The sequence below is a fragment of the Podarcis muralis genome, chromosome 10 (genome assembly GCF_964188315.1).
Source record: "Podarcis muralis chromosome 10, rPodMur119.hap1.1, whole genome shotgun sequence".
Classification (NCBI taxonomy): Eukaryota; Metazoa; Chordata; class Lepidosauria; order Squamata; family Lacertidae; genus Podarcis; species Podarcis muralis.
In genome coordinates, this window is record NC_135664.1 from 7,716,985 (window position 1) to 7,729,365 (window position 12,381).

Consider the following 12,381-nt stretch of genomic DNA (forward strand, 5'->3'; position numbering starts at 1 on the left):
TAAATTTAATGATTCCTTTGTTAAATACAGTGGTACCTCGGGTTAAGTACTTAATTCGTTCCGGAGGTCTGTTCTTAACCTGAAACTGTTCATAACCTGAAGCACCACTTTAGCTAATGGGGCTCCTGCTGCTGCCGCGCCGCTAGAGCACGATTTCTGTTCTCATCCTGAAGCAAAGTTCTTAACCTGAGGTAATATTTCTGGGTTAGCAGAGTCTGTAACCTGAAGCGTATGTAACCTGAAGCGTATGTAACTCCGAGGTACCACTGTATGTTAAGTTAAATTAACTGAAAACAGCTTGCAGGTACTTAATTGGCTTAGGATTTTATTTATGTTAAGCGATGCATTAATATGTTTAATTTCATAATGTGAAGATCTAAGGATGTTTAAGTTAAATTTTATAAGAACCGTGATTTGGAAAACCGTTAAAAGGACATGCAACCAAGGGGAAGCGAGGAAGTCACTTAACAATGTTAATAAGTGTAATTTTCAATAAGGCCATGATTTAGGTTTGTTTGTCTTATGTGCTTGTTTGTTTATAATGTTGTGAAAACCAATAAAAAAAAATTTGCGGGGGGGGGAAAATCTACGAGGGAAGATCCCCCCAGGGAGAAAAGGCGGTGAAGCAGAAGCGCCACCCCTCGATTCTCCATCCTGGAACCAGATTACGTCTCTTCCCCGCAGCCTTCGAGAAACCCTCGCCGAAGGAGCTCGCACGCAAATCCCCATTGCGGCGGCCGAAGAGGTTTCTCCATCTCCTTTCCCCAGCGAATTCTTCCCCGGTCAAGGCGGGGAGCTTCCCCGGCGAGCGGCAAGGCATTCCCGCTTGGGATTTACGCGCCCCAAGGTGCGCCCCGGTCCCCCGGCGAGGCCAGAGCTCGCCAAACCGATCGCCAGCTGCGCCCGATCCTTCCAGCGCTGCCGGATCCCCCCCCCCCCCGGCCCTTGTCCCGAGGCAGCCATAGCGCCAGCCGGGCGCCGGAGGAGGAAGAAGCCAGCCCTGCGCGCTGCTGGGCCGGGGCTGTGCCCGGCGCGCAAGGGCGCACGTCACGCGTTTCTCCGGTGTGCCCCGGAACAGCCTGAGCAGCTCGCCCCGAGCCTGTGGGCCTGAAAGCGAGAGACCGCCCCTTTCCCCTCCTCCTTCTCCTCCTGCTCCTGCCCGGGCCTTTGGTTCGTGTGGAGAAGCTGGGCACGTGTGCGGCGAGGCTCGCTTGGCGCCGGACGGGGCAGCTCCGTGCGCCCCGCTTCCCTTGGCCAGCCCGGAGATCGAGAGGTGGGTCAGGGTTTCTAGGGAAGCGCCCTTGCGGATGCCGGCGCAGGGGGGGAGCCCGGCCGGGTTGGGGGGTGGAGGAGGAGGGCGAGGAGGGGCGGGAAGGCGCCCCGCCGCCCTGGCCAGAAAGGGGGGCTCCTCTGCGGTGCCTTTTCTGCGTGGGCCCCCGCAGAGGCGAAGCGCTTTCGGAGAATCTTCCTTCGAAAGTGGGCGCCGCGGGGGAGCGATGTCTTTTGCGCCCCCGCCCAGCTGCCTTTCTGCGACGTGCACGCGCGCGCGCGCTCGGTTGCGCGAAGGCAAAAGGGGACACCTGACATTCCGAATGGCAACGGGAAAGTTTTCACTGCCTTGGATTTCTGCAGTGGCGTGGCGTGGGGGGTGCAGGGGGGGCCGGCCGCACCGGGCGCAACATCTGGGGTTAGGGCAAATCCACAGGTTAGGGGGCGCAAATCCACGGGTTAGGGGGCGCAAATCCACGGGTTAGGGGGCGCAAATTACTTGCCTTGCCCCGGGTGCTGACAACCCACGCTACGCCACTGGATTTCGGGCTCGTGGCGTGTCCGGCAGTGGCGTAGCGTGGGGGGTGCAGGGGGGGCCGGCCGCACCAGGCGCAACATCTGGGGTTAGGGCAAATCCATGGGTTAGGGGGCGTAAATCCACAGGTTAGGGGGCGCAAATCCACGGGTTAGGGGGCGCAAATTACTTGCCTTGCCCCGGGTGCTGACAACCCACGCTACGCCGCTGGTGTCCGGGGACCCCGCCCCTCGGAGCCCCGATTCTCCCATAGCTTTGCCATGCAGCCCATGACATTTCTTTGGAAAATCGGTACACGTTGTGCAATGCCAACTTCAAACTTGAATTTGTGCTGCCTTTCTAGCGAGGAGGAAAATCGCGGATTATATTTTTTTTTAACTGTATTGGTGTTAGGGGAACAGCATGGGACACACACACACACACACACACACACACAATGCTCTTAGGTGCTCATTCAACTAATTATATTTGGGTTGCTGTTGATTAAATATACAGTGGTACCTCGGGTTACATACACTTCAGGTCACATACGCTTCAGGTTACAGACTCTGCTACCCAGAAATAGTACCTCGGATTAAGAACTTTGCTTCAGGATGAGAACAGAAATCGCACAGCGGCGGTGGTGGGAGCCCCCATTAGCTAAAGTGGTGCTTCAGGTTAAGAACAGACCTCCAGAACGAATTAAGTTCTTAACCCGAGGTACCACTGTATTTGGACTAGAGCCACTGAAATAAATGAACATAAATTAATTATGCCTGGTAACTTAAGTGGGAGTACTGTAAGTAGGATTAATATTCGATACAACTCAGTATGTGTACAGCAGTCCTGAACGTGCCAGAGCTATAGTTTGGGCAGATTTCAGACTTGTAGGATCTTTGTTTTTCCCACTAAAATCCCAAGGCACACCAAGGGGAGCCAGATGTGCATTGGGAACTTAAAGGTGGACCCATATGCAATATGTTGACTTGGGGGGTTGTAGACACTGGGGGGATAATAATAATAATAATAATAATAATAATAATATGTTGACTTGGGGGGTTGTAGACACTGGGATAATAATAATAATAACAACAACAAGAAGAAGAAGAAGAACAACAACAACAACAATAAATTTAATTTATACCCCTCCCTCCCCGGCCACCTGCATATACAAAGTGCACATCTATTATCTGAGTACTGATCAGGGATTTCAATAACCTGAGGGGGTTGGGCAACTGAATTGTTGCAGATCAAATGAGATCTACCAGTAAATCTCAAATCTTCTGCTCGCCCCTACTGTAGAGGGAAAATATTTGGGACAAAGGAACAGGCCTGCTGCTTTACCTGATGCAAAGGACAAATATATTTAAAATTTTTAGGAAGAGAAGGGAATGCAAAGTCTTGTTGTTCTTTTGTGGACTTGTGTGGAAGTATTTATCACTGATGGTTTCCATAAAGCATGATATTCTTTTCTGTTCTTCTATAATTTCCCACCTTTGCCTATCCAAGAGGGGACATTGAAACTCCTACTGAAGCACCCTGTTCTGAAAAAGTGAGTAAACAGTATTATTTCTTGTAGCAAGTTTGCTCTCCCCTTCCACGTCAGGGAGCCTGTTCACTCTCCTCTGGTTTATTGGAGGGGAAGGTTTTTAGCTCTTTGTCAACCTCCAGGTGAGTTCCAGAAAGAAGGCAGAAGATCCTCTTGGCAATGGGGGTGGAATCTGAGCAACGGGGGAAAACTGGTGACACTTAATGGTGAAGGCTGGATCAAGGCAAATAACTACAGATAATTACAGATCCATCAAGAAGACATGCTAGGTCTAGAAGCTGGTAGTAAACTAAGGTTTGCTCAGAGTAGACGTATTGAAATTAACAAACATAATTAAATTAGGTCATTTCTATGGTTCTACTCTGAGTAACAGTTTAATATCAGCCAGAAAAATCTACCCATTCCACAGCAAAACTGTTCCTAGACCATATCATTTCAAACTGTAGATGGACACATTGAAGATCATCTGCACATAGAAGCTGGGTGTCAAGTAGGGATCTAATTTATCCATTGCTCTGATGTGTTGCTGTTCCCCATTCTCCCTCTTGTGTCTTTTTCGGGCCTGTGCCTATGCACCTCATTTTAGGATGCAAAGGCATATTTTTGTGGGGTAGCAGTCATTCATGACATTCTCCCTCCGATAGTCTCCTCAAATTACCAGGGCAATGGTCCTGTGCCTGAAAAGAGATGGAAAACTAGTTTGCTCTGCCATGTTCAGTTAAAAGAATGCATTTGCCTTTGTTGGAAGGTTTTTTTTTAATTTCATGGATGCAACACACAATGCATGGGTGTAACACAAAACAGTCAACACGTAGTTGTCCCCAGTGTAACAGAGGCCCGACTGGCATTAAGTAGAATTAGATATTTAGTGTCCTTAGTCCCGTGACATGGAACACACTTCCAGTAGATATTGGGCAGGAATCCTGACTTTTAACTTCCAAGTATCTCTTGAAGATATTTCTGTGCCTTCAGGCTGATGCAGCTGTTTGAAACTTTCTTGATGACCTAATCATTTCAATAATAGTTTAGTAGCGTTTTTAACGGTGCTTTATGTTTTGTTGGCTACATATTGCTGTACGCTACACTGATATGTCATGAGATGGTGATATATAAATAAACAAAAATACAGGGAATATCTTTTTGGGTTAAATGGTCTATTTTTCCCCCTGCAGGAGTTCGTACCACCAACTTTATGCTTTAAAAATGGAAGCTGTAGAAATGGATCATGCATCTCTTAAGCGTCCTCATTCTGAGGACAAAGAGGCTAACACGGATGAAATTAAAAGGCAAAAGGTCTTGGAAGAAGCACTGAAAGAAAAAGAGAATACTGACCAAAAGACTGAAGCTGAGGCAGAGCTCAAACCCATCAAAACTCCAGTTGAGGATGCAAAAAAAATAGTTCTTAATGAGGGAAGCGCAGGCCAAGATGAGGAAGAATTGGAAGAAATTGATGGAGAAGGAGACCCAGAGAGCTTTGCAGACATGATGAAGCATGGCTTGACAGAGCTCGATGTTGGCATAACTAAGTTTGTTAGTTCTCACAGGGGCTTTTCTGGAATATTGAAAGAGAGGTAAGTACTAACTCTTCTGCTGCTCAACCCTGTGGATGGATCAATGCTTAACGTAACCACATTTTCTGGTTCAGCTTTAACATGGGTCCCATCTGCACAATGCATTTAAAGCGGTAAAAAGTCATGGCTTCCCTCCCAAAGAATCCTGGGAACTGTGGCTTGTTAAAGGGGCTGAGAGTTGTTAGGAGACCTCTAGAGCTACAATTCCTAGAGTGGTTTTAACAGTCCAGTCACAGGGAACTCTGGGAATTGTAGCCTTAGAAAATAAAGCAAGTAACCACGTCAATCTGCAAAATCTGTAGTCGGATGGAGGGGGTAGATGTAGAGCAGGGGTCAGCAAACTTTTTCAGCAGGGTCCTGGTCCACTGTCCCTCAGACCTTGTGGGGGGCCAGACTGTGTTTTTTTGGGGGGGGAATGAACAAATTCCTATGCCCCACAAATAACCCAGAGATGCATTTTGAATACAGTGGTACCTCGGGTTACAGACATTTCAGGTTACAGACTCCGCTAACCCAGAAATAGTACCTCGGGTTAAGAACTTTGCTTCAGGATGAGAACAGAAATCGTGCAGCGGTGACAGGAGGCCCCATTAGCTAAAGTGGTATCTCAGGTTAAGAACAGTTGCAGGTTAAGAACGGACGGGTCCATTCTCTGCAGGTGTCAGGTTGACTCCTTGTAAACTGAGAACCAGCCTTTTTGAATGCACGCTTTTTCTCCTTTCTGGAGCAATTTCCCCTTTATACTGTAAAAAATGTGAGGGTTAGCTATAGCATTGACCATGTCCTTGTGTTGTGTGTTCATCTGCACAAGCCATGGTTTCCTTTTATAATACAGAATTTGAAATCCTAGCTTGAAGTGGGTTTGCAAACTGCAGCCATGAGGAATTCTGATTTTTGCTGACCATGGTTGGTATTGATACAGGACGCGGGTGGCGCTGTGGTCTAATCCACTGAGCCTCTTGGGCTTGCTGATCAGATGTGTAAGGTGAAAACACAATTAATGCCAGGAAGAGAGAGGGAAATAACTTGGAGGAGGAAGGGGATATACATTTCCCACTTTCCCACTCAGTCAGTCAGTCAGTCAAGTTTATTGCTTATAGCCAAAGGCTGCTGCAATGTATGCAGTGTCAATCAGTAAAATATATACTAATTTGATACAAAAACTTAAAACATTTGCATTGTCAAAACATGACCTAATCTGCACAAAGCTATAGAAACTCCTTAGTATACAAATTAAAACATTAGACAATAATTATAAGCTAAAATCACCACGGGGCCACTGATATATTAAAAGCAATGTTAAATAATACAATAGACAATTATGTACAAAGTTTAGTGAGAAAGAGCTTGGTGTAGATGGGGTCAAATAAATTCATCTCCTTTACAGTTGATAGCTATCTTGGCTATATAATTTTTTCTAATTTTCCTGGCGGCAGTTGCAAAAAGTGCTACACGCCAGGTCACATACTTATCAATGTCTGCAAGGAGATACAGTGGTACCTCGGGTTTAGAAATTAATTCGTTCTGGAGGTCCGTTCTTAACCTGAAACTGTTCTTAACCTGAAGCACCACTTTAGCTAATGGGGCCTCCCGCTGCTGTCACGCCGCCACCACACAATTTCTGTTCTCATCCTGAGGTAAAGTTCTTAACCCGAGGTACTATTTCTGGGTTAGCGGAGTCTGTAACCTGAAGCATATGTAACCCGAAGCGTTTGTAACCCAAGGTACCACTGTATAGAATCATGTCAGAGGGATTCTACCCAGGGGACCTTACCATTATAGGTGTCAAAAACCGTTCTCTTGCTTCAAGATGTAAGGGGCAGCACAAGATATAATGCGTAAGGTCCTCTAATTCAGGGCATCCCCTAATACAAACACGTTCAGTTACTGGTATGCCTCTATGAGGCTTTCAGTCTGTAAGTTACGTGTTTTAGGGAGCCCATACTGTCTTTTCATTAGACTGTGCTTTTCCTGCTTGTTCCTTTTGCAAATGAAACTCTGCTGAGGTAGAATAAATCCTACATTTAATACCCTACCCCTTAAGCAAGATTCTTCTTCGTTTTGGTTTCTTCCTTTTTAGTTTCTGCTGTGAAAGGGCTGATAGACCCCGGTCCCAAATTTAAAAGTATAGAAGTGTCTTCAGGGTTGCAATTTAAGCTGAAAAGGCTCTTATTTGACATTTGTATCCCATTCTCTGTTGACTGTTCTGTCTTGTTTTCTACTTAGATATTCAGATTTCGTTGTTCATGAAATAGGAAAAGATGGGCAAACCATCCATTTGGACGACTTCTCTGTGCCTTTAGATAAAGAGGTAACTTTTCTCTGCCTAGCTTCCATCCTCAAATGTGGAAGGCCATAATTCAAATCTTGGTTGAAAGATTTGCCCAGATTTCTACTTAACGTTTTGTGGTGTTTATAGGATCCTTCTGAGGAGATCTTCACAGTGTTGTCAGCTGAAGACAAGCAGCGGTTAGAAGACCTCCAGCTTTTTAAAAATAAAGAAGGCAGTGTGGCCATTGAGGTAATTGACAAAATATCAGAGGTAATAAATAAACAAGTTAATGGTTGGCAAAATGATGCAACAGGATCAAACTGAGGAGATCTTCACAGTGTTGTCAGCTGAAGACAAGCAGCGGTTAGAAGACCTCCAGCTTTTTAAAAATAAAGAAGGCAGTGTGGCCATTGAGGTAATTGACAAAATATCAGAGGTAATAAATAAACAAGTTAATGGTTGGCAAAATGATGCAACAGGATCAAACTGGTTTGGAAGTTGATTTTGTTCAACTATGCACCTGTGAAGGGTATATAAAAAGATGCAAGGCTTCTTTATGAAGTGTTTTAACTTAAATTTCCATAAAAGTTGGGAATAGCTACAATCCTCTACATTCATCATCACGCTGGTAAACAATGCTTCTTGTGACTAAATTTACATATAGGAGCAAAGTAGGCCTTTTCCTCTTGGGAGTATACTCTCCTGCTTGCCTAAAGGCAAATGAGAGTGGTATTTTTTTGTAGTTTGGTGTATTGGTCTCCTTACCATTCTAAGGGATTATGAATGATTAGATCTGTTAAAAGAATAGCATAATGACAAGAAAACTGAATTTAATAATATAATAATTTGTTATTTATACCCCGCCCATCTGGCTGGGTTTCCCCAGCCACTCTGGGCGGCTTCCAACTGAATATTAAAAACACAATACAGCATCAAACATTAAAAACTTCCCTAAATAGGGCCAACTTCAGATGTCTTTTAAAAGTAAGATAGTTGCTTATTGCCTTGACATCTGCTGGGAGGGTGTTCCACAGGGCAGGCGCCACTACCGAGAAGGCCCTCTGCCTGGTTCCCTGTAACCTCACTTCTCGCAGCAAGGGAACCGCCAGAAGGCTCTCGGCGCTGGACCTCAGTGGGGTGAATACGCTCCTTTAGGTATACAGGACTGAGGCCATTTAGGGCTTTAAAGGTCAGCATCAACACTTTGAATTGCGCTCGGAAAAGTACTGGGGGCCAATGCAGATCTCTCAGGACTGGTGTTATATGGTCTCGGCGGTCGCCCCCAGTCACCAGTCTAGCTGCCGCATTCTGGATTAGTTGCAGTTTCCGGGTCACCTTCAAAGGTAGCCCCACGTAGAGCGCGTTGCAGTAGTCCAAGCGGGAGATAACCAGAGCGTGCACCACTCTGGCGAGGCAGTCTGCGGGCAGGTAGGGTCTCAGCCTACGTACCAGATGGAACTGTTAGACAGCTGCCCGTGACACAGAATTAACCGCCTCCATGGACAGCTTGTGAGTCCAAAATGATTCCCAGGCTGCGCACCTGGTCCTTCAGGGGTACAGTTACCCCATTCAGGACCAGGGAATCCCCCACACCCGCCCTTCCCCCAAGAACAATACCTCAGTCTTGTCAGGATTCAACCTCAATCCGTTAGCCACCATCCATCCTCCAACCGACTCCAGACACTCACGCAGGACCTTCACCTTTTCTAGACTATGTCACTTCAGATTTGGGCACCTGAATTTAGTCCCTGTATACAGAAAAATCTAGCAAGTCAAATAAGGGTTGAATCTTAGCTTTCTCCCTTACGTACTATTTTATTTTATTTTAAAATGTGCAAAGAATTCTTTTTCTCCTGAGGATCATTCATAATAATAATAATAATAATAATAATTTATTATTTGTACCCCGCCCATCTGGCTGGGTTTCCCCAGCCACTCTGGGCGGCTTCTAACAAAGATGAAAAATACACAAAAATGTCACATATTAAAAACTTCCCTGAACAGGGCTGCCTTCAGATGTCTTCTGAATGTCAGGTAGTTGTTTATCGCTTTGACATCTAATGGGAGGGTGTTCCACAGGGCGGGTGCCACCACCGAGAAGGCCCTCTGCCTGGTTCCCTGTAACTTGGCCTCTCGCAGTGAGGGAACTGCCAGAAGGCCCTCGGAACTGGACCTCAGTGTCCGGGCAGAACGATGGGGGAGGTGACGCTCCTTCAGATATACTGGACCGAGGCCGTTTAGGGCTTTAAAGGTCAGCACCAACACTTTGAATCATGCTCGGAAACGTACTGGGAGCCAATGTAGGTCTTTCAAGACCGGTGTTATATGGTCTCGGCGGCCGCTCCCAATCACCAGTCTAGCTGCCGCATTTTGGATTAGTTGTAGTTTTCGGGTCACCTTCAAAGGTAGCCCCACGTAGAGCGCATTGCAGTAGTCCAAGCGGGAGATAACCAGAGCGTGCACCACTCTGGCGAGACAGTCTGTGGGCAGGTAGGGTCTCAGCCTGCGTACCAGATGGAACTGTTAGACAGCTGCCCTTGACACAGAATTAACCTGCGCCTCCATGGACAGCTTGTGAGTCCAAAATGATTCCCAGGCTGCGCACCTGGTCCTTCAGGGGCACAGTTACCCCATTCAGGACCAGGGAGTCCCCCCACCCGCCTGCCCCCTGTCCCCCAATAACAGTACCTCAGTCTTGTCAGGATTCAACCTCAATCCGTTAGCCGCCATCCATCCTCCAACCAACTCCACACACTCACACAGGACTTTCACCTTTTCTAGACTACGTCACTTCAGATTTGAGCACCTGAATTGTAGTGTCTGCATACAGAAAAATCTAGCAAGTCAAATAAGGGTTGAATATTAGCTTTCTCCCTTACGTACTATTTTTTTTTTTTTATCTTAAAATGTGCAAAGAATTCTTTTTCTCCTGAGGAGCATTCAGTCCTAACCCTCACCGGCTGTCTCACCTAGTGATGGTCAGAAATGGGCTTCTGTCCTCATCTGCTGTTTATGAGATGATGTTTACTTCTCTCTCCCCCCCCCCTTCTTTAAGTTTGTTATTTATTGATTTTCAGAGTACACAAAATAGCAATACAGTGAGGTCTTGCAGGCCTCCAATATCACCAAGAAACTACAAAGCTAAAAACCAACTAAGCTATCACTTTTTGTATTATTATTATTTTTTGCCGCTGCTTAGGTCATTGAAGACACTAAGGAAAAAAGGACCGTTATGCACCAGGCTGTAAAATCTTTGTTTCCAGGGCTAGAGACTAAAACAGAGGATCAGGATGGGAAAAAATACATCGTTGCTTATCACGCAGCTGGAAAAAAGGCTCTGGCAAGTGAGTTTGGCCTTATTTGAAACTTCCAAAACAAAAATGGCTCCGTAGTATACCCTTGTGTAAAAATCTGTCTTAACTGCAATTCCAGGTGTGTCTACTCAGGTGCAAGTCCCGTTGGGCTCAACAGAGCTCGCTTCCAAGTGAGCATGTGTAGGATTGCAGCCCAATTAATCAAAATCGGCATTGATTGTGTTAGTTTAAGTCACATAGGATGGTAAGAAGTCTTGGAGGGAGATTAAATCCCTGTGTACTTGCTTTTGCTAAGTGCGTTTTTACAAAGCTATGGAAGAATTGTCCTTAAAGAAATAACGGTCTTGTAACAGACAGTCCATAAGTGTGTAGTGGAAAATGGTAATATTCTAGTTTGGGTCTGCACAGAGATTTGTGTAACTGTAGAACAAGCAGTGGCGCTGTGGGTAAAAGCCTCAGCGCCTAGGGCTTGCCGATCAAAAGGTCGGCGGTTCGAATCCCCGCGGCGGGGTGCGCTCCCGTTGTTCGGTCCCAGCGCCTGCCAACCTAGCAGTTCGAAAGCACCCCCGGATTAGTTTTTTAATACTTGCTGGAAAATAATAAAAATTATTTTTAAAAAAAAGGAAAAAAAGAAAGCACCCCCGGGTGCAAGTAGATAAATAGGGACCGCTTACTAGCGGGAAGGTAAACGGCGTTTCCGTGTGCGGCTCTGGCTCGCCAGAGCAGCGATGTCACGCTGGCCACGTGACCCGGAAGTGTCTCCAGACAGCGCTGGCCCCCGGCCTCTTGAGTGAGATGGGCGCACAACCCTAGAGTCTGTCAAGAGTGGCCCGTACGGGCAGGGGTACCTTTACCTTTACCTAGAACAAGCAGATTTGATGTAAGCTCAGCCTTTCCCCTCCTTTCAAAATGCGGTTTCTGTAGGTTTTTTTTTATTTTTAAAAACGGTCTGAACACGCAGTCAGGTTGTACAAACAAAGTTAAAAGAAGTTGCAGGGGTTATATGATCAACCTATGTTGCTGAAACACTATTTTGTATGATGGAATTGCTCAAAGAAAATAATTACCTCCGTATAAACCTGAGGAAGCAAGCATTAAAAAATCTGCGAGGATTTTAGAAAACGTATCGGTTTTAAAATAAATGTTAATCTTGCTGTCTAAAAATGGGAAAAGTTTGGAAAGGGGGGGGGGACCCCTGTAGGCGGCCATGCTGTCTGCTTACTTGGGAATAAGTCCCATTGAGCACAGTTCCTTCTGAGTAGCATTGGTAGAGGAGAAAAAAATATCCAGGCTTAAAATTAAAGCATGGATGGCTAACCTTTTGCTCTCCAGAGGTTGCTGTGCTGAAATTCCCATCATCCTGAACTATGGGGCTTGCTGGGTGGGAATGAGGGGAGTTGGAACCAAAACAAGGCCACAGGTTAACCACCTGTATGGGATGAATGGACCCATTGCAGTCGGGTCCCACCTGAGGATGGGGCTAAATCTGTCATGCCCCACTTCTGCACAAATTTTATCTGTTTGGAAATACAAATTAACAGTAAAAATACTTATGTGAGGCTGCCTGCCTGGTGCTTTCTGATCTAAATGAGTGTTTGTTCCTTTTAAAATGGACTAGAATAAAACCCCTGTCTTTATGTACTCTTTGTGCCCTTAAATAAAAACCAACCAACCAGTAGGTTGCTCTGCAGCTTGGCATTTTTCCAGCATATGCCAAGATTGGGAGAAAAATCTCCTGGCTTGCTTTCAGTGTCTTAATTGGCATCTTGATCTGTTAAACAGCAGTCAGTAGAGGATTCTCATCTCCATAGAGGGGAAAACGTCAGCTTAAGCAGCTTGATAGGGCAGATAAATTTCTCAATCCTAGCTGCTCTGTGGCTTGGAATTAGAAT

The 12,381-nt window shown here is 45.9% G+C and overlaps 1 protein-coding gene across 1 annotated transcript in view; it reads left to right on the forward strand.

Moving 5' to 3' along the window:
* The first annotated feature begins 1,143 nt into the window (after window positions 1–1,143).
* Window positions 1,144–12,381, forward strand: part of PUS7 (pseudouridine synthase 7) — a 29,788-nt gene continuing 18,550 nt past the window's right edge. Inside the window, exons 1-5 of the mRNA XM_077935782.1 lie at window positions 1,144–1,273; window positions 4,505–4,903; window positions 7,130–7,214; window positions 7,323–7,424; window positions 10,375–10,519. Coding sequence (XP_077791908.1) covers window positions 4,536–4,903; window positions 7,130–7,214; window positions 7,323–7,424; window positions 10,375–10,519 — 700 coding nt within the window. The 5' untranslated portion in view covers window positions 1,144–1,273; window positions 4,505–4,535. The remainder of the gene's footprint in view (window positions 1,274–4,504; window positions 4,904–7,129; window positions 7,215–7,322; window positions 7,425–10,374; window positions 10,520–12,381) is intronic.